At 42.7% G+C, this 22,701-nt stretch overlaps 1 protein-coding gene across 9 annotated transcripts in view; it reads left to right on the forward strand.

The window, feature by feature from the left end:
* The first annotated feature begins 313 nt into the window (after window positions 1-313).
* SLC36A1 (solute carrier family 36 member 1) overlaps window positions 314-22,701 on the forward strand; it is a 97,289-nt gene continuing 74,901 nt past the window's right edge. For 2 of the 9 annotated variants that reach the window (XM_059888168.1, XM_059888166.1), the window contains exons 1-3: window positions 12,576-12,698; window positions 12,781-12,855; window positions 12,933-21,591. Coding sequence is in view for 1 of the 9 variants with exons in the window: in XM_059888165.1 (XP_059744148.1) it covers window positions 3,111-3,162 (52 nt within the window). In the remaining 8 variants the exon portion in view is untranslated. Of the gene's footprint in view, window positions 450-3,032; window positions 3,163-12,575; window positions 12,699-12,780; window positions 12,856-12,932; window positions 21,592-22,701 lie in introns of those variants that run through there. The other 7 variants (XM_059888172.1, XM_059888167.1, XM_059888165.1 and 4 more) reach the window with 7 other exon arrangements.

Genomic DNA, 22,701 nt, shown 5'->3' on the forward strand with positions numbered 1-22,701 from the left:
TCTTTGGAGGAAGGGTGTTGCTAAAGTACGAAAAAGAAGGACTCACAGAGCTGAAAGATGTGGGAGATGAATTTCCTCCCCTATTAATTTCATTGGTGAGAAACTGAAGCCCGGATGAAACGGACTTGCTAAGACACAGCAGAGTCAGCCTCAGCCCTTCTCTTTGGGCTCCTACATCAGTGTTTTCTTCAGTGGCAACCAGGAGGCTCTTCTCTCTTCTAAGGTCTGCCAGGTTCTTTGTTACCATTGTGAGGTAATCCCAAGGTCTGCCCGCCCACTCTACAGACAGGACCTAGTGGGTTTGCTCCAGATCTTTTAAGAGTTTGGGCCCGGTCCTAGGAATATTCCTCATCCAGTCTGGCCTTTTCCTGCCTCATTTCAGGAGGACCTACCAGTTGGTGTTGTCCTGTGTGAGACTGAGATCAAGGAAGCTCTTGGCTGAGTCAGAGGTAGGGGAGTGTGTATGGGTGAGATGGAAGCTGTATACTGTTTTCAGGTAGATTGGAAGCTAGAGTTTTGGAGAACCTGAGACGAGTAAGCTCTTGGAGGCTCCCCAACACACACTCTAAAAAGTAATATTCATATTCTAAGAAAGATGTCCATAGATAAATCCTTAATTTTTTTTAACCAAGAGATTTTTAATTAAAAGCTAGAGTCTTCTTATCTGACCATCTCCATTCCTCTTACTGGAGCAATTCTCTCTCTCTCTTTTTTTTAATTGTTTTTGTTTGTTTGTTTTAGTTCTTTAGTTCTCCATTTCTTTGTATAATACACTTCAATGACATTTTTCAACTAATCAACATGATGTTAGATGAAAATTTACACCTGTCAACCTCCCCCACCCCTCCTCTCAATATAATTATTTCATTTTAGTTCCTTTCAACATATCTTTGTACTTTTAAAAATTATGTAAGCATAAACTTCTTATAAACAGTTATCTGTGTTAGTTTTCTATTGCTGCTTTAGCAAATTATACATTTTGTGCATAAGACAACACAAATTTGTTACCTTGTGTTCTTGGAAGTCAGACGTCCTAAAATCAAGATGCTGGCAGGGCTGTGTTCTGGAGGCTCTAGGAAGAATCTGCTTCCTTGCTGTTCCAGTTTCTAAAGGCTGCCTGTATTCCCTTGGCTTGTGACCCCTTCCTCCATCTTCAAAGCCAGTAGAGTAGCATCTTCTCCCTTCTCTGACTTTCCTGCTACCCTCCTATAAGAACATTTGTGATTACATTAGGCCCAACTGAGACAATCTAGGATAACCTCCTTTCATCAAGAGCTTCAACTTACAGCTGCAAAGTCTCTTTTGCCATCTAAGGTAACATATTCACAGGCTGTGGAAATTAGGACCTAGACATCTTTGGGGACCATCATTCTGCATACTCCACCACACATCCTGGTTTTCCTGGAATAGTCCCACTATATTCCCGGTGTTCTGGTGTGAATACAGCTCCTTTCATTCTCAAAAGTATCTCCACCTGAACAAAAAAATCATACAAACACTAAAACTTATTCAATGGTTCCCAATCTCTTTTATACCATAACACATGTGGAAAATGCTAACATTTTATACATTGTCAGGATAAAATAATTGCTCATGACTTTAGGTAACTGTCTCAGAAGCTCCAGCCACCTGGTTGCCCCTGAAGGAAAAGTACCAATATCAGTATCCCTATACTCATTTATGGTACCTCACTGACCAATGCACACCCCACGAAGCGATATAATATGTTTTAAAGACTGTTCTTTGGATGTGCTCCTGTAAGAGCAGCATTTGATTCTAAGGAGTGTACTCGGGTTCTCATACACACACACTGACAATGCTCCTGTTCTTGCAATCCTGCCTGCAGGTTAGCTTAGGTTGACAGGCAATTGGCATTTTTTCACATATGCCCTCTGGTTCTGTGCCCCTGCAGAATTTCCCATCCCTTGAGCATTCTCCCATACATCAGAATGTTGTATTGATGGTAGAGTGGTCCTACTGGATTCTCTGGATGGGCTTTTGGACAGTCCACAAAATTTTTCTCTGAGTCTGCGGAATGCATAAATCTCTTAAGTTTGTAACACATTTTTTCCCCTCTAAACATACTTCATTTACCACAAAGACACTAGTGATAAAATTTACCATCATTACTCCCTTTCTAATTATCACAAGTCACAAGAGCCTGGCTCAGAGGCGCATTGCAGTGTGTCGATAGAGCACCAGCACTTTTCCTAGTGTCTGAGTTGCTGTTTGTTCCCATAGTGAGGCCCTTGCTTTAAAGGCTGCTTTTCATTTCAACCGTGTTGCTAATTTACTAAATGGAATGCACTCTCCTTTGTCATCTGCATGTTACATCTTGATGTGTTTAGATGTTTTTAATTTCTCTTTTCTATAGCAATTTCCGATTTCCATTTCCAAACTAAGAATTTCTAAGTTAACTTTTCGGCACTTGTGCCACTGAATGAATTCTCAAATTATACTGTTATGGCTTATAGAATATTTTAAATTACACTAACAATAGATGCTTACACTATGGCTAATAAATAACTCAATTCGCCCACAGAAGTTCCATGTGAACAAAGGCATTTTTCTTTGGCTTCTGACAAAATTGGGCAGAGAGCAGCACAGTTTACAGTTAACTCTTTTGAACATCAGTTGTGCTATTACGGGATACCCTGTGAAACTTTAAATTTGAGTGGGATTCTAAGTACCCTAAATTCTGCCTATGAAGTAGAACTTTAATATTTTATACCACACCATCTTAAATTCATGTAATCCAGATATGTATACAGAGACTGCGTTGTGCACCCCGGGTGTTTTTCCTCCTTAACCAAATATGCTCATTCTATCTGTGCTATTTGGTAACCTCTGGGCTTGGAAGCAAGAGCCAAGAAACACATGATGTGTGTGACTCTGGGAATACTGCCCCTTATCTCTAGGCCTCCACTGAGAATGACAGGTTGGGCTCACTGACCCAATGGGGCTTTCCAGCTCTGATAATCTAGAATTAAAGGAAGCTCCCTGGAAGAATCCCTCATTCTCTTTATGTCTAGTGGTATAAAAAAGAAGAAAAAGAAAATAAAGCAGAAAGAAAAGAAACAACTACAAGAAAAAAACGAAGGAGCAGAAACATGTTGATAAAAGAAGAAGAAAAAAGCAAAAAGATCCCTCAATTCACAAAGTGTGAGTATGGACTTCATTTATTAACAAGTAGGTTTCAACCCATGATATTTTTTAAGAACACCAGCTGTGGAGTTATGCAGAGCTTGTCTCCTGGCTTCAATACTTAGATTCTTGTGAGACTTTGGGCATAGTTTTTCTGCCTTCTTGCCTCAGTTTGACCTATTAAGTGGAATTAAAAATAACGATCTCATATAAGATTTTAGGTGGGGAGTAAATCAGTTGTAAAGCACATGGCAAGTACCGAGTGCATCTGAGATCTTACTATCAATACCATCACTTTCCTGGGGTCACTCTGAGATACCGGGGACAGGAATTCTTCTTCTTTTAAGGTGTCTGTAAGTCGCTCTGCCCTTTCCCATCCTCATGAGGCTGAACAACTCCAATTCCTGACTGAAGAACCCAAAGAGGCAAAGAAGGCATATTATCCTCATGTTCACCAGGTCTGAGGAGGACACTGAGAAAAATCAGAATCACTTCTTGTGTTGGTGGGCCAAATGCTCTGACACCCATCAGACCCTTTTCTGGCTGATAGGTGAGGAGGCAGAGGCTCAAGGAGGTTAACCCCCAAGAGGTAATGTCACCTAGCCAGAGCTACAGAAGGTAGACAGGCTGTATCTCAACAGTTTTGACATAATAGCCTGCTCACTTTCTCCAAGGAGGCTGGGCTCCTGCATGTTCTCAGCCCTTCAAGGACATTCTCCACTCTCCTGCTTCATTAACTTTGGATGCTGCTGAGTGGTGGGTGTGGTGAGATGATTAAGTATGTGGTCGCTGGAATTCTGGCTTCAGCCCTGATTAGCCATGTGAACATGAGTGAGTGTTTTTAATCTTTCTAAAGTCTACTTTCGGACTTGTGGACACAGTGGGGGAAGGAAAGAGTTGAGTGAACAGAGTAAGTAGCATCGACATATATACAGTACCATGGGTGAAGCAGATAGCTGATGAGAAGCTGCTATATAACCTAGGGAGCCCAGACTGGTGCTCTGTGATGACTTAGAGGGGTTGGATGCAGGGAGGGGACGGAGGCTCAAGAGAGAGGTGATATATGCATAATTGTGGCTGATTTGTATTGTCATACGGCAGAAACCAATACAACATTATAAAGCAATTTCCCTCCATTTAAAAAATAAAATAAATAAAGTCTACTTTTCCTCATCAGTAAAATGGGGATGATGCTTTATGCCTAGAATGAGAAGCTGAGATAGGGTTTCTTGAGCAAGTGATTTACTGAGGGAGTATTCTCAGGAGAGGAGAAGGCAATGGCAACCCACTCCAGTGTTCTTGCCTGGAGAATCCCAGGGACGGCGGAGCCTAGTGGGCTGCTGTCTATGGGGTTGCACAGAGTCGGACACGACTGAAGCGACTTAGCAGCAGGAGCAGCATTCTCAGGAGAAGGGATGAGAGGGAAGCAGAAGTGAAGAAAAAGGGAAAGGCTAAGTGAGGATGCAGTCTCAGCTGGAGACTCGCTTCAGCCGGATCCCATGGGGAAAGCTGGAGCACAGCTTGCATCACTGAGCTGGTCCCACCTAAAGGTGAGGGGACTGACCTTTGGATCCCATCCCCTCTTAAGTAATTGGCTGTGAATGGCACTTTCCCCATCTGTCATAGAGTGTAAAGGAAATGGACTGGGGACTCAAGAAGTCCTGAAAGGAGAGATGGAAAGATAAAGGGGAAACTGAGCAGGACTCATAAGACACACACAATCTCACCATTCTCCTTATTTTTTTCTGTAGGGATATAACTGGAATTTGCTTCAAAATAATTTAGGGTACAGGGGCATTGGGTGTGGTGGTGTTTGGTTGGGATACAGATAAATAATACTGGCCAAGAACTCCCTCCAGAGTTGGGTTCACTCCCAGCACCCAATCAAATCTGTTCTTTTGAGCACCATCAATGGTTATTCTTTTGGGGGGAGGGGGCTGTTCTGGGTCTTTTTTGTTTTGCATTGGCTTTCTCTAGCTGCGGTGAGTGGGGATTACTTTTCATTGTGGGGCACAGGCTCTAGGTATTTGGGCTTCAGTAATTGCAGCTCACAGGCTTAGAGTGCTGGCTCAGTAGTTGTAGTGCACAGGTTTAGTTGCCCCGCAGCATGTGGGATCCTTCTGAACCAGGGATCGAACCCATGTCCCCTACATTGGCAGTGGGACTCTCAACCACTAGAGAAGTCCCCATCAGTGCTTATTCTTTACTAGATACAATGGTCTGTTTTCAGTCCTCTTTCTACATGACCAAGCAGTAGCATTTGACATAGGCAGTCCTTCCCCTTCTAGAATAACTTGCTTCAGTTGGCTTCCAGGACACCACCACTCCTGGTTTTCCTCCTAGCTCAATGACCATGCCTTCATGGTCACTTTTGCTCATTCATAATCATCTTTCTGTCCTCCCCCATACTTGATTTTTAGGTTTTCTCTCGTCTTTATTTGCACTCACTTCCTTGATGATCTCATCTAGTCTCTCTGCTTAACTACCATTAATTTGCTGACAATGGTGACATTTTTATCTCTAGGCTGGATTTCTCTCCTCTCCACAATCATTCCAATGCCTACCTAACCTTTTCCCTTGGATGGCTAATAAGAGCTTCACACACAATAATCTCTAATTCCTCCCCACTCAAACCTATTCCTGCCATTGTCTTTCTGATCTAGTTAAAAGCAATTCTCTTTCCTGTTGCTCAGACCAAAATATTTGTCTCCTCTGTCTCATATTCCACTTACAGTCCATCAACATATCCAACCTATTATAAAAATGCTTTCAGAAACTGACCACATTCACCGCTGTCACTCTTGTCAAGTCATCACAATCTTCTGACTTGCTGCAAACTGCCTCCCAACAGATCTTGCTGTTTGTGTCTTTGCCAATATCAACCCAACAGACAAAGCACCCTTTTAAAACCCAAGTCAGATCATGGCACTCCTCTGCTGAAACTCCTCAAATCTCTTCCCATCTCATTCACACACACACACACACCCCTTAAAGTGGCTCACAGAGCACTATACAATTTCCACCCTCGGTGTTGCTCTGACCTAATCTACTTCTCTTTCACTAACTCTCACTGCTCCAGCCACAGTGACCTCCTTGTCATTCTTCAAACAGGTGAGGCACACTCCCACCCCAGGCCCATATACTATTCCGTCTGCCCAGAATGCTCTCCCTAAAAGAAGTCCACATGGCCTGTTCCTTCACCTACTTCAGGTTTTTGTTTACATTTTGCCTTCTCAGTGAGACCTTTCTTGACTATTTTAAAAGGTTGTGGGGATGTCCCTGGTGGTCTACTAGTTAAGACTCCAAGCTTCCATTGCAGAAGGCACAGGTTCGATTGTTGGTAGAGAAACTTAGTAAGATCCCATGTGCTGCGAGGCAGTAAGATCCCATGTGCTGCGAGGCACAGTCAAAAATAAATAAATAAAAATAAAGAGGTTGCAATCCCTTCCTTCTGCCTCTAAACTCCCTCTTCTACTCTCCACAGCAGATACGCCTGCTGACTTGATACGTATCTTACTTAGCTGTGTGTGTGCATGTGCTCAGTTGCTCAGTCATGTCCGAACCTTTTGTGGCCCCAGTGGACTTTAGTCCACCAGGCTCCTCCATCCATGGGATTTCCCTGGCAAGAATACTGGAGTGGCTTGCCATTTCTTTCTCCAGAGGATCTTCCCAACCCAGAGACGGAATCCTGAGACTGAATTGGAGGCATATTCTTTACTGCTTAGCCACCAGGAAAGTCCACTGTATAAATATTTACTGATAAGAAAATTAACATATTTTCTTATCCTTACTTTCTTACTATTCTATTTGATTCTTGATTTCTCTAATTAACTATATTTAAATTTCCAAATTTTTACTTAATTAAAAATTTTAAAATATAAAATCTATAGTTTTTCTCAGAGTATTCTTTTTTTTTAATATTTATTTATTTGTTTTTGGTTGTCCTGGGTTTTAAGTGCTGTGTGCAGGCTTTCTCTGACTATGGCAAAAGGAGGCTACTCTCCAGTTTCAGTGTGCAGTCTTCTCATTGGGGTGGCTTCTCTTCTGTGGAGTACAGGCTCTAAGGCATGCAGGCATCAATAGTTGTGGTGCATGGGCTTAGCTGCCCCGTGACATGTGGAATCTTCCTAGATCAGGAAGATTCTTGCCTCTGCACTGGCACATGGATTCTTAACCACTGGACCACCAAGGAAGTCCAGAATATTCTTTTTTAAAGCACATTGTTGTTTTTTAATTTTTACTTTTTTAAAATTTTATTATTTTAATTGGAGGCTAATTACTTTACAATAGTATGTCAGTTTTTGCCATACATTCATGCATGTGAATGTATGGCAAAAACCGCCACAATATTCTTTCTGTTGTCTTCATCTTCTTTGTCTTCCCCATCTGAATGAGGTTTAGGAGAGTTTTTATTGTTAGTTTTGCTAAACTGTCCATGCATGTTGTTTCAGACAAAAGGGATATAGCTGTGCAACTCTGAGTGAGCTTTTCACTTTCATGCAGTTTTTACTGATGCTTTCCTAAGATCTACCCCCATCCCCAACCCCTGTCAGTCCCTTCACTCCTGAGTTTCTTCTCCTTTCTCCTACACAGTTTCTGTCTAGTCTCAGATGCTTTACAGGCCCTTACATGTATTTTGGTATCTGTGGATTCTGTTTCTCTTCTGGTTTTGTTGAAAAAGAATTTGCAAAGTTTTTTTCCTTTTTGCTTTTAAAATAGTTTGTAAGAGTCAAAACAGTTATTTACACATCCATTTTGCATTGGAAATCTTTATTTTTTGAGTAAACAGTGGGAGCAGAGGTAGAGAGTTGTATAGATTGGGGAAAATTACCTGGCAAAGATAGGGGTTATCTGGCAAAGATATAGAGATACGCTGTTGTGTGCTAGGTTTTCTCTTTCTTTCATTTTATTTTTGGTTGCACTCAGTCTTCTTTGTGGCACACGGGCTCTTCCTTGCTAACCACGGGCTTTCTTTATTTGCACTGAGAGGGGGCTACTCTCTAGCTGTGGTGCATGGGTTTTTCATTGTAATGGCTTCTCTTGTTGCAAAGCAGGGGCTTTAGGAAGACCAGGCTCAGTAGTTGTGAGTCATGGGCTTAGCTGCCCGAAGCATGTGGGATCTTAGTCCCTGGTCCAGGGATCAAATCCATATCCCTTGCATTGGCAGGTGGATTCTTATCCACTGGACAGCATGGAAGTCTCTAATTTCTAGTTATGGCTTCATAATTATGGCTTCATAATAATAAGGTTCAGAGAAGGCAATGGCACTCCACTCCAGTACTCTTGCCTGAAAAATCCCATGGATGGAGGAGCCTGGTAGGCTGCAGTCCATGGGGTCGCTAAGAGTCGGACACGACTGAGCAACTTCACTTTCACTTTACACTTGCATGCACTGGAGAAGGAAATGGAAACCCACTCCAGTGTTCTTGCCTGGAGAATCCCAGGGACGGGGGAGCCTGGTGGGCTGCCGTCTATGGGATCGCACAGAGTCAGACACGACTGAAGCGACTTAGCAGCAGCAATAATAAGGTTGGGCTTCCCAGGTGGCGCTAGTGGTAAAGAACCCGGCTGCCAATGCAGGAGACATAAGTGACGTGGGTTCAATCCTTGGGTCTGGAAGACCCTCTGGAGAAGGAAATGGCACCCCATTCCAGTGTTCTTGCTAGAGAATTCCACTGACAGAGGAGCCTGGTGGGCTATATTCCACAGGCAGAAGACCCAGGTTCGATCCCTGATTCGGGAAGATCCCTTGGAGAAGGAAAGGGCAACACGCTCCAGTATTCTTGCCTAGGCAATCCCATGGACAGAGGAGACTGGCAGGCTATAGTCCATGGGGTCACAAAAGTTGGACAGACTCAGTGACCAAACCACCACCAATGAAAAGGCTGATAGAGTCCTAACAGTATCTGAAAATTGTGCAGCCTTTTTTAAAAAGTCTCTCTAAGAAAGGTATAATAGGGCTTCCCTGGTGGCTCAGAGGTTAAAGTGTCTGCCTGCAATGCGGGAGACCCAGGATCAATCCCTGGGTTGGGAAGATCCCCTGGAGAAGGAAATGGTAACCCACTCCAGGATTCTTGCCTGGAGAATCCCATGGATGGAGAATCCCATGGATGGAGAAGCCTGGTAGGCTACAGTCCACAGGGTCACAAAGAGTTGGACACGACCGAGCGACTTCACTTTCTTTTCACTCTCAGTCATCATGGGAGGAAGAATCCTATCTACAGCCAAGGCCTCCCCGGTGCAGACGGGGAAGGCAAATTCCCACTTGCATCAGTAATTCCAATAAGTTCTGTCTTTTGGGGTAGAATACTAGGAGGAGCCATAGAATAAGTGAAATTTGAGGCCTGGAGGTGACCTAAAAGAGGCACTCTGGACTTGGGCTCAGCAGCACTTCAAGCATAGTTCCTGGCACTGAGCAGTCAATGAACTGGGGAGTTCTACCAGGGATGGGATGAACTCATTCATCCTCTTATTTTGACTGGGCATGAATCTACATTCTTTTTTTTTCCCCCTGGTGAAATGAACCAACCAGAGTAGATTTTTAAAAACATATAAATAGGTTATAGAACACATAGAGATTTTGAACATATATATGTAAAGTAGTATACATTTATGAAATAATTTAAACAATGTAAACAGTGAAGAATAAAAATCTTAAGCAAAACAGTAAGTACTAGTATTCATGATTCTAAATTTTAGCACCATGATCTGTACATGCATATATATAGATATTTCTATAAATACATAGCATAGTGTTTAGAAAACAACAGTAACATGATGGTAACTGTAAATCTTTGGAGAAGATAGCGAATTTGGGAGAAGAGGAATTTTCACTGTTTACAGAGTCATATATTGTCAAACATTTTAAATAAGAACATGTTACTGTATTACTTGTTTTTGCTGACTGTGTAGAGCTTCTCCATCTTTGCAAAGAATATAATCAATCTGATTCCAGTATTGACCATCTGGTGATGTCCATGTGTAGAGTCCTCTCTTGTGTGGCTGGAAGAGGTGTTTGCTATGACCAGTGCATTCTCTAGGCAAAACTCTGTTAGCCTTTGCCCTGCTTCATTTTGTATTTGAAGGCCAAACTTGCCTGGTACTCGAGGCATCTCCTAATTTCCTACTTTTGCATTCCAGTCCTCTATAATGGGGCTTCCCTGGTAGCTCAGATGGTAAAGAATCTGCCTGCAATGCAGGAGACCCAGGTTCAATCCCTGGGTTGAGAAGATTCTGTGGAGAAAGAAACAGCAACCCACTCCAGTATTCTTGCCTGGAAAAATCCCTTGGACAGGGGAGCCTGGTGGGCTACAGTCCATAGAGTCGCAAAGAGTTGGACACGGCTAAGCGACTAACACTTTCTCTTTATGATGAAAAGGACATCTTTTTTGGTGTTAGTTCTAGAAGGTCCTGTAGGTCTTCAAAGAATCATTCAACTTCAGTTTATTCTACATCAGTGGTTGGATTACTGTGATGCTAAATGGTTTGCCTTGGAAAGGAGCCAAGATCATTCTGTCCTTTTTGAGACTGCACCCAACTACTGCACTTTGGACTCTTTTGTTGACTATGAGGGTTAATCCATTTCTTTTAGGGAATTTTTGCGCACAGTAGTAGATATAATGGTCATCTGAATTAAATTTGTCCATTCCCATCCATTTTAGTTCACTGATTCCTAAAATGTCAATGTTCACTCTTGCCATCTCCTGACCACTTCTAATTTACCTTGATTCATGGACTTAATATTCCAGGTTCCTATGCAATATTGTTCTTTATAGCATCAGACTTTACTTCCATCACCAGTCACATCCACAACTGGGTGTTTTTTTTCACTTTGGCTGTGTCTCTTTATTGTTTCTGGAGTTTCTCCATTGTTCCTCCATTCTTCTCCAGCAGCATATTGGGCACCTACTGACCTGGGGAGTTCATCTCCCGGGGTCCTAACTTTTTGCCTTTTCCTTGTGTTCATGGGGCTCTTGAGGCAAGAATACCTAAGTGGTTTGCCATTCCCTCTTCCAGTGGCCCAGACTAGCACGGACATGCCCTCAGCTACTCCACACAACTGGACAACATGCCCAGCGCCTTGGTTGTCCCACTGCTCGTCGTTGTTGAGCCTGTAAACCTTCACTGGCCACCAGGTGTTGGTCAACGTGCTGCCAGGGTCAGGGCAAAGGCCTTGCTGGAATCCACGGGAAAGGGGTCTGGGGAAGCCTGGAGTCGAGGTTGGAGGCAGCCAGGAGTAGAGGGCTGCTGGCCGCAGTGGGGCCCTTTGGCTGTCTGTATGGCTGGCTGCTGGCCAGGCTCTGGTCCCCGCCTTTCCTCTCCTCTGGCTCCTTGTCTTTATTGTCCAGGCCCAGGAAGTGCAGCCACCGAGAGAGGGGCGCGCAGTACTTCCCAGCCTTTCACGGCGCTGCCACAGGAATTTGGGGGCTCCTGCCTCCGCCATGGTGTCTGTGAAGCTGCTTCCCTGCCATAAGTCCCCTCCTCAGGCCCTGCCACTCTACTTATAATTTTTACTGAATATTTTAACAGCTTTATTGTGGTATAATTTACATACAATAAACTGCACACATTTAAAGTGTATAACTTCACCAGTGACACTATTACCACAGTCGAGATAATGGACGTATATGTCACCTGGAAAGTTTCCTTATGTCCCTTTATAATCACTTTCTTCTCTCCTGACCTCAACAACCATTCCCAGGCAACCACTGATGTGTTTTCTGTCAGTGTAGATTAAAGTTTCTAGATTACATAAACACAATGTTTTTTTTTTTTTCTGACTTCTTTCAGTATAATTAAGATCTATCCATTTTGTAGCTGTATCAATAATTTGTGGGTTTGTTTCTCTGAGTAGCTAATCTTTTTAAAGTTAAATCTTTAACTTTTTAAGTTTAAAAATTTAAAAATCTTTAAATTTTTAAAGATATTTTTTAAAGTAAAAGAGAAGCGTAGATAAGACATAAACCTCAAACATACTGAAAAGTTGTCATTCAAAAATGTTAAATTTTTTAACTATGTTAAAAAGATAGAATTGGCCTTACAGAGTCCCACTTCCGGTCGCCACCACATATGTTTGGTAAAAGTTTAAAAATATGACTAAAGTTTTGAAAAGATGTATTGTTTTTCATTCATAAAAGCAACATATGATCACCGAAACGTCTTAAAGAAAGTTTAGCGCGTGGAAAACAGAGCCACCTTCCACAAGCCCACACCTCAGGTGACCGTGCTCTGAGACGCTGGGCTCTCGACTGGTGCCCAGATGTTCGACGCCCGGCTCAGTCCCAACTCCGAGAACCGTCGTTCCCGCAGTTTCAGCTCCCCGTCGCCAGGTGGTGCTGCGAAGCCGAGCCCATTAGAGGGGAGGCGTAGCCGCGCGCGGGAGCACGTGACCCGGGCCTAGGGTTTGAGCGCCTGGGTCACGTGACGGGCCCGGAAGCGGCTGCTTGGGCAGCGGAGGGTGGGGATGGCTAGGGCTTCGAGCTGAGGCAGGAACTGGTGGACTGGTGGGCTGCTGCACCGAAGTGGGAGCCAGAGCTGGAGTCGGAACTCGAGCGGTAAGTCCGCGCGCTGATGGGCTGGGGCTGGCTGCCGGTGGTCGCCTTTTGCTGAATCCAAGTCGCCTTCCTCCGGGTTCAGCAGATGCTCCGGGTCTGGCACCGACCGGCCTGGGCTGCGAGTTCTGGTCTCCTCGGCTCCCCGGTGGCAGCTGCGGTGAGTTGTGGGCACCCCTCCCGGATGAGAGGTGTTCTTCGCGCTGTCTCTTTTGACCTCCCCATCCTTTTTGACAGGTGTGGGAACAGGTCCCGAGATGGGAAGGATCACCGAAACGACTAGCTAGGGCTTCTGCTGCGCTTCCTACAGTGGTCCAGACGTCGCGGGGAGGTGACCCGGCAGTTGCGGGAGCCCTGCTGGGAAATTGCTGATAGCCGGTCTTTGGGTCATAGAATGCCGAACTGCCAGGACTCTGGGAAATTATCTTTTGCAGTCACTTTCTAGAGCTGTTGAGGAAATCGAGGTCCTAGAAAAAGTAGGGGTTGCCTAAGGTCATCCAGTGAGTTAGTCGCAGCCCTGCGACTAGAATCCAAGTCTCCCTGAACTCCAGCGGCTTTTTGCTTTTCACCAGACTGCCTCCTGCGGAAAATTTGACAGGTGGAAAAAAAAAAAAAAAAACCAACAACACCCTTTTCCTTCGTTCGTTCTTCCCTTTTCAGCTTTGCATTCTCAATTGCCGCTAGATCGGCTTGGCTCTGGGTGTGGTTCCCTCATTCACTGTTCCTCGATTTTTCTGCAAACTCATCATGTTTTTAAGCATCCTGCAATTTTGTTTAAGTCATCCCAAAATATGAAATAAGAAGCAGAGTATGATGCTCTTGGGAGGGTAGGCGGCTCCCAGCTGAGGTTGTGGAGAACGCTAGCGTTAACTTGCAGAATGTCAAGACCTTTGCTTTGTTTTTAATGTAGCTTGTCAGATTTGAGGAATGCTGGTTATTCCGATGAATGTTTTGCAGTTATTTGAGGCTTGCTGAAAGAAGATAGCTTGGTGTAATGGAAAGAACCGAGATTGGGGAATTAGGAGATTTTGTTCTAGTTCTGACACTTGATTTGCAACCCGGGATGACTCCCATCCTTGCTTGGGTTTGGATTTCCAGTCTGTACAGTGATGGGGTGGAATCCCTAAGATCTCCTTCTGCCTTGACATTCTCTATCTCACTCTGTTTTCTAACCAGAGAGATCCTACCTCCTCCCTCCATTTGTTTCTTAATACAGTTGTCCAGGAAGCAGTTTCCCTACTTGTTTATAGGTTGCCATGAAATTCACCTCCTTTTTTCTTACTGTTTATATTATATCTAAGCTAAATGCTGACAGCTGAAAATGATTTTGACTTTTATTATTTTAAGTATGATCAAGGGCCTCTTTGATTCTTGTTGAGAGCCTATTTTACAGTAATTAACATGATTGTATGTTTAGAATGTGGTTTTTTAAAAGGTGTTCCTGAAGTCAAGAGGACACCAAAGGCTGGATCATTTGCTCTGAGTTTGAGACTGGGGTGGAGGCCTTATGCAACAGAGCCTGCTCTGATGATGATATTAAGTCCCTCTCTCTTTGTTTTCTGATTGTGCCATTTATAATTGTCTGCTCTTGAGTCCTTGTTTTCCCTTTGAAGCATGTATCTGTTCATTTGGCCTCATCCCTGTTGCAGCTTGAAGTGCTCAGAACTTTGTCTATTTTAAAGGCAGTATAAGGAGGCGGATTCCATTCTTTTGTAGTGTTCCAGAGATGACAACTGGGACCAGGGGATGGAAATACCATAATGGAAGTGGTTTTTGGGTGAGAATGCTGCTGCTTCTGCTGCTAAGTTGCTTCAGTCGTGTCTGACCCTGTGCAACCCCATAGACGGCAGCCCACTGGGCTTCTCTGTCCCTGGGATTCTCCAGGCGAGATCACTGGAGTGGGTTGCCATTTCCTTCTCCAATACATGCATGCATGCTAAGTCGCTTCAGTCGTGTCGTGGACCGCAGCCCACCAGGCTCCTCTGTCACGGGATTCTCCAGGCAAGAATACTGGAGTGGGTTACTGTTTCCTTCCCCGTTGGGTGAGAATAAGAACTTTGAAAGAAGTGGTGCTCTAGCATGTTGCAACACAGCGTGTGGCAGTCCCTGTCACTAGAGGTCATTGTTATTAGGAAATTACTTTTGGGAATGTGGTAGGTAGAGGATCAGACTAGATAAAAATTTAAGTTTTCTTCTAACTCTGAGGTTATGTGAAATTCTAGGACTGGACTTGTTAGCAGGTGGGATGTGAGTTAGAGATAGTGGAGCAGCGGGTCCACTTTTGTGCATGCTTTGTTTTTCTCTTCGCTTAGATAACAATTCTCATGTTAAATGCTTCTGCTTTTTCTTTTTTTTCCCTCTCTTGCCTCCCTTCCCCACCGAGTGTCTCAGTTCTTTAAGTTCTTGATACCTCTTCCAGGATCAGATGCTGAAGAGACATTACTGTTAATGATATATTCCTTCTTTCCACCCTGACTGGGAGTGAGATCCTAGAACTGGGCTGAGTGAGTGGACTTTGGTTTCTACTTTTGCTGACTAGTCCTGCTAATTTCTTCCAGAAGTATGTGACTACCCCCTAAGTCCTAGGCTAGCATTTCTCTTTTTCCCAAAGAGGAAGTTCACGTTGAGTCTTAACTCAGATCTTGGAGGAATCCTTTACCTCCTTCCTTTGGCCAGGCCTAACTGGGTCTGAGCACACAAAGCTAGCTTCTATTTAATGAGTGTGTGGGGTCCGTTGGCTAGGACATTCTGCATATACTAAAAAGAGTAAGCTCCTGATGCTATATTTGGTGCTATCTCTGCTCTTTTCTCCCAGACATTCTCTTGGAATCCTTGACAACCCAGGGCCAGTTCTCAATGATTCTATCCAGTAGGAAGGATTCCTCTGTGCTTCCCTTTTCCGTGAAGTTCAGCATTCTGTCTCTGTGGGTTACTGGGATGCTCTCAGCAGATAGATCATTGTTTCTGAGATGGGGACCTGGCTCAGCTCTCCAGAGTGATAGGATGGAGGAAGTTCTGTGGCACTTTATTTGTGTAGTGACTCCCTGCCTTGAACTTCCTTCTCTCTAGTAATAACATAGTTGCTACCATTAATAAGGGTCCATTATGCACCAAGCAGCATATTTAACATCTTTTACTTCTACATTCATAACAATATTGTGATGTAAGTGTTATTAATAACATTTTTCAGATAAGGAAAGTAAGACAAAGGGAGATTAGGGTCACATAACTAGGCTCTGAACTCATGCACATTTTGTATGTGGGATTCCCCCTGTAGACTTAATCCTGCCTGAGTTCTGTTCCCAGGGAGATTTTAGGAAGAGTAGGTGGTGTGTTAGAAAGAACACTGGGCTAGGAATCTGGTATGCTGGGTTCTGATCCCAAACTGTTAACCAGCTGAGGCTTTGGTGTTCTCATCTATAACTGGGAAGCTGGAGCTTGGTCAACTGTCAGTCATGCCTGGTGCTAATGTTTAGAGATTTTTATGATGGTGAGTAAAAAGTCAGTTTGCTCATTCAGCTGCTCCTGTGCAGAGCCTGCTGAGGTCAGCAGCTGTTTCATGGCTGCCCATGCACCTCACTGTCTCAGGCAGGAGTCTCAAGTCAGGGAAGTCATTCTGTGGTAGATCAGATGGAGTACTATCCCATGTCTCCGAAAACAAATCATGTGGATGTCAGACATTTTTACTTCCCTCCTTGTAGACAGCATATAGGAACACAGTCTATGACTTTGTTCGTGTTTCTGGAATTCCAGCAACGGAGAAGAGAGCGTATATCTAGAGAATTCACTGCTTCTCTGGGTTCTAGAAAATGTGATTGTTTTATAATAATAGTAGTACTTATAATATGCATATATCACCAATCCATAAACTTTGGTAGGAGATGAGGCCTGGGGTGTACCTATCATAATAAGAAGCCTGTTAAACGCTGAGGCTGAATCAGATTGGGCCCAGAGATCAGTTTGTTTGTTTTAGCAGTTTTATTGAGATTAAATTCACATAGCATACTATTCAACCATTTAAAGCATTACAGTTCAACAGCTTTTCTATTGAATTCACAAAGTTGTGCAACACAGTCATTTTCAGAACATTTCATCACCCCAAAGAAACTCAACCCTTTAGCTATCACCCCTTAATCCCCCCAGCTCCCAAATGTTCCTCTGTGACTGACTTCTTCCCCTTAGAATAATGTCTTCAAGGTTCATCCATGTTGTAACATCTATCAGTATTTCATATTTTTCTTTTTTTGTTTTTTGCTAAGTAATATTCCATTGTATGGATATATCACATTTCATTTATCCACTCATCAGGTTTTTTTTTCCCTCATTTTTTGGTTAATAGGAATAATGCTGCTATGAATATTTGTGTGTACATTTTTCTGTGGACATACATTTTCATTTTGGTGTGTACCTAGGAGTGGAATTGCTGGGTCCTATCCACCACTCATAGGTACATACCAAAATGAAAATGTATGCCTGTAAGTACATACCAAAATGAGAATGTATGCCTGTAGAAAAATATACCCAAAGATGTTCATAGCAGCATTATCCCTAATAGCCAGAATTACTGGGTCATATGGTAACTATGGGCTTCCCTGGTGGCTCAGACAGTAAAAAATCTGCCTGCAATGCAAGAGACCCGGGTTCAGTCCCTGATTCAGGAAGATCCCCTGGAGAAGAAAATGGCAACCCACTCCAGTATTCTTGCCTGGAGAATCCCATGGACGGAGGAGCCTGGCAGGCTACAGTACAGTCCGTGGGGTCACACAGAATCTGACAGGACTGAGTGACTCACACTATCACTGCTCTTCATGGTAACTATGTTTAGCCTTTCGAGGAACTGCCAGACTGTTTTCCAAAGTGACTGCACCATTTTACCTTCTCATCAGCAATGTAAGACACGATTCTCTACAATTTCTCTGCATCTTTGCCAGTACTTGCTGTTACTTGTCAATGGCAACCCACTCCAGTACTCTTGCCTGGAAACTCCCATGGACGGAGGAGCCTGGTGGGCTGCAGTCCATGGGGTCGAAAAGAGTCGGACACGACTGAGCGACTTCACTTTCACTTTTCACTTTCATGCATTGGAGAAGGAAATGGCAACGCACTCCAGTGTTCTTGCCTGGAGAATCCCGAGGATGGCAAAGCCTGGTGGGCTGCCGTCTGTGGGGTCGCACAGAGTCAGACACGACTGAAGCTACTTAGCAGCAGCAGCAGCTGTTACTTGTCTTTGATTCTAGCCTTTCTGGTGTATGTGAAGTGATACCTCACATGTGGTATTTGTTTCTCATTTACCTGATGGCTAAAGATATTGAGTATCTTTTCATATGTTTATTGGCTTTTTTCACATCTTCTGTGAAACAGCTCTCTAGGTCCTTTGCCCATTTTTAAATTGGGCTTCATTTTATTATTGAATTATAATAGTTCTTTGTATGTTCTGGGCACAAGTACCTCATCAGAAATATAATTAATAGAAAACTTTTCATATTCTGTGGGTTGTTTTTCACCTTCGTGGTGGTATCCTTTGAGGCATAAACATTTTAAAGTTTGATTAGGTCTAATTTATCTATTTTTTCTTGTGTTTCTTGCTGTCATATGTGAGAAACTGCTCAATTCATGGTTACAATGGTTTATGCTTATATTTTCTTCTAAGAGTTTTTATAGTTTTAACCTTTACATGTAGGTTTTTGACCTATTTTGAATTTTTTTTTTTTTTTTTTTTTGGCCATGCTGAGTGGCATATGAAATCTTAGTTCTCTGACCAGGGATTGAACCAGTGACCCCTGCATTGGAAGCACAGAGTCTTAACCAGTGGACTGCTAGGGAAGTCCTATTTGGAGTTAAGTTTTGTATGTGGTGGGAGGTGGAGTTCCAGCTTCTTTTTTTTGCACGTGTATTTCTAGTTGTCCAGCGTTAATTGTTGAAAAAACTATTTTTTCCTCCATTGAATTGTTTTGGCACCCTTGTCAAAAATCACTTGACCTAGGTATAGAGTTCATTTCTGGACTCTCACTTCTGTTCAGTTGATCTGTACGTCTGTCCTTACGCCAATACTGTACTGTCTTGAGGTTACTTACTGTAGCTTTGTATTAAGTTATGCAGTTGGGAAGTCCTCCATCTTTTTTCTTTTTTCCAGATTTGTTTTGGCTGTTTTGGACCTTCTGAATTTCCATATGGATTTTAGAATTGGCTTGTCAATTTTTGCAAAAAGGGAGTTGGGATTTTGATAGGGATTCAACTGAATCTGTACCTCAGTTTAGGGAATATTGCCATCTTAATAGTGTTAAATCTTCTAGTTCATGAATATTAGGATGTTTTCTCATTTCCTTAGGTCTTCTTTAATTTCTCTATGGTGCTTTATAGTTTTCGTGTACAAGTTTACACCTACTTGACTAAATTTCTTCCTAAATATTCGATTCTTTTTGTTGCTGTGTAAATGGACCTGTTTTCTCAAGTTTGTTTTCACCTTGTTCACTGAAAGTGTAAAGGAATACAACTGATTTTGGTATGTGCATCTTATATCCTGCAACTCTGCTGCATTTATTAGTTTTAATCGTTTCTAGTGGATAATATTTTTTGTGTTTACAAGTCACCCTTAGGAGCATTGCTTAGCTTTTGGTAATGAAGCAAACTGACGCTTGCAGTGCCTTTCCTGCCCTCTTCTCTTTTCCCCTCCTTGACTTTCCTGTGTGCCCCAAAAGAGACCTACAAATTCATATAAATGGATTCTCCTTGCTGGAAGTCATCATGTTTATTATACTGAAATTTGGAATAGAATTTAATCAGTAAATTAAATTTGGCCAGTCTGCTGTGCAGCATGTGGAATCTTAGCCCCCTGACTAGGGATTGAACTGGCACTGCCTACATTGGAAATTCAAGGAGTCCTAACCACTGGATCACCAGTAAAGTCCCATCACTAAACTCTTAGATAGCTATCTTAAGAACATTTTAGATTTTCAAAAGTGAGTTCAAAAATGAGCTAAGTATTTTCAAAACTATGAGTCTGATAGGTGGAGGAAAGATGCTCTTAAAGTCTTGATTATCAATTGTCTTTTTTTGGAAATTAAAGAAATGTAAAATAAAATAAATACAAGGAGCCACTCATTCATCAGAAATACCAGAAATAAAAATGATACTATCCATGTATTCCCTGGTTGTCCAGTGGTTAAGACTCAGCACTTTCACTGTGAGGGCCCAGGTTCAGTCCCTGGTTGGGGAGCTAAGATCCCACAAGCCATGTAGCATGGCCAAAAAAAAAAAAAGAAATAAAATCCAACATTGGCAGGGTTATAAGAGATAGGCATGTCCATATATTGCTAGTGACACTTTAGGTTAGTTCAGTCATTTGTGTAGTAAAACCATTTAAAAAACCTATTCACCTAACTCTACTCCAAGGATATGACTTGAAAATTAAAAATTACATGTGGGAATTTTTTAGCTATAAGATAGTCATTAAAAGAAGCAGAAGCTCAAAATTTAACTGGGAGCTAGTGAAGCAAATTATTTTATTAATATAATGATAGACCATTATGTTACAACTAAACATCATTTGTGTGTATACTGCATTGATTTAAGGAAGAGTAGATATGAAATAAGTGAGAAAAGACCTTGAAATAGCAATTATTGATTAGTTAAAACTAATTTTTATATAAGGAAAAAGAAGAGCATTTATCAAGGTTATTTAAAGAGTTGACGTTTCAATTTTGGTTCAAATGTACACTTGAATATATATGTTTGTCACCCAACATGCAGACTTTTCTTACTTAGTACTCTCTTGAATCTGAGTATTTTATGGAGATTTTTTACTTCGTGTTGATGGACCACACATGTTATATAAACTCAGTTCATTGTCCTTAAGAACCTGAAGAACAAGCTTGTTTTGAACTCTTAATTATCACATCCCTCATTTGGACAGTTAACAGGGTCTATTAAAACTCCCACAGGGCAGGAATTAGCAATTATAGCAGTAGATGGTGGAAACCAGATTTCATCACAGAGAGCTCAGGGCAGGGTGGCCAAGGAGACTAGCACTAAGTGGGGATAGCTAGAGAAAAGACGTGGAGGCCTTGGTTGCCAGAAGAGCCCTAGAAGGAAGTAACCTCCAGAGAGTGATCACACCCACCCTCTACAGGCCTCATTTCCTGCCTAGCAGTTCTGAGAAGGGCTTCTGCTTGGAACTTTCCAGGAATAAGATACGCTATCTCCTAGAATGAGTGATCCATTTGGACAACTCCTGTTTTGTTTTGTTTTTTTCCTTTTTGGCCGTCATGCAGCTTGCAGGATCTTAGTTCCCTGACCAGGGATTGAAGCCGGTACCCCTGCAGTGGAAGCATGGAATCTTAACCCCCGAACCAAGGACTCAGGGAAGTTCCTGGATACTGCCTTTAATACACACACACACACACACACACACACACATATATTTTTAAATATCTTTATTCATTTATGTATTTGGCTGCTCCAGGTCTTAGTTGCGGCACACGGGATCTTTAGTTGTGGCATCTGGGACCTAGTTACCAACCAGGGATCAAACCCAGGCCCCCAGAATCGGAAGGTTGAGTCTTAGTCACTGGACCACCAGGGAAGTCCTGTGGATAACTTCTTTGAGAGTTGGCTTCCTTATGCCAAAGACCTGCCTCCCTTTACTTTCCACCTAATGATCCCATTTCTGAGTAATCTTTGAGGCTTCAAAGAATGAATCTGATCCCTAGAACAGCTTTGAAAGACAATTTTTGTACCTCCTGAGTTTCCAGTTCTCCAGGTTGAACCTTCTCAGGACTTCCAGCCGTTCTTCATTTACCTGCTTTCTTTCCCCCTAGTGACCTTGGTGCTGACCCCTGGCTATACAGCAGTTGATCATCATCCCCTTTATAGTGTGCTACCTGGAACAGAGTACAAGGTATGGCAAGAAAAAGAACAGTCTGTCATCTCCCTGGGGTTCTTTCTTGTAGTGAAACCAAGAATTGCATTAGCAGAATTGGCATCTACTGTGTTATCATTGATTTCTGTTGAGCTTATCATCAACTAAAACCAGTAAGTAGCATTATTTTCCTTTTTCAACATGCACAGTTGCCAAGCCACATCTTCCACATTCTGCAGTTGTTCACTGGACTTTTGATCTATAGATTTCAGCTTCTTTCTGAGCACTTTTCTTAGTGATAATCTGCTGTGGGTCACTTCAGTTTTTACAGTGACATGAGGAGGCTTCTTAACAGTGTTTGAAGTAAATTGAGTGTCTGTACCAAGAGTGGTTTCTTGGTTGATGGGGAGGGATTGGGGAACTTGTCAGTGCCTGTTTTCTGTTCCTCTCCCTTGGTAATATGCAGGGTTCACCTGGAAGGCTTCTGTTCCTCAGAGCTTTGGGTATGTGGGAAGAGACTCAAAAGTAGCCATTGTGTTTGCATAAAGAATTACATTGATTCCTGGAAGAGGTGCTGAGAGATAGGTTAGTATACCATACCCCCTACACCCAAATTTTTAGCATTTGGAACTAAGACCTGAGGTAAATAAGAATTGCTTCAGGCCACTGAGCAAACTAGTGATAAGAGGCAGCTTTAGCACCCAGGTCTTCTGACTGCTTTCCTAGTGGCTCAGATGGTAAAGAATCTGCCTGAAATGCAGGAGACCCAGGTTTAATCCCTGGATCGGGAAAATCCCCTGGAGAAGGGAATGGCTACCCACTCCAGTATTCTTGCCTGGGAAATCCCTTGGACAGAGGAGCCTGAACAGGCTGCAGTCTATAGGATCGCAAGAGTCAGACACAACTGAGCAACTAACACTTTCACTTTTCACACTTCTGACATGCATAGATACTAACCTTTTTTTAAAAAAAAATTATTTACGTATTTGGCATGCTGGATCTTAGTTGTAGCACTCAGGATCTTTAGTTGAGGCATGTGGGATCTGGTTCCTTGATCAGGGATTGAACCTGGGCTCCTTGCAACAAGAGCATGGGGTCTTAGCCGCTGGACCATCAGGGATGTCCTGCATAGAAACTCACTTAATCAAT

The sequence above is a fragment of the Bos taurus genome, chromosome 7, assembly GCF_002263795.3.
Source record: "Bos taurus isolate L1 Dominette 01449 registration number 42190680 breed Hereford chromosome 7, ARS-UCD2.0, whole genome shotgun sequence".
NCBI lineage: Eukaryota > Metazoa > Chordata > Mammalia > Artiodactyla > Bovidae > Bos > Bos taurus.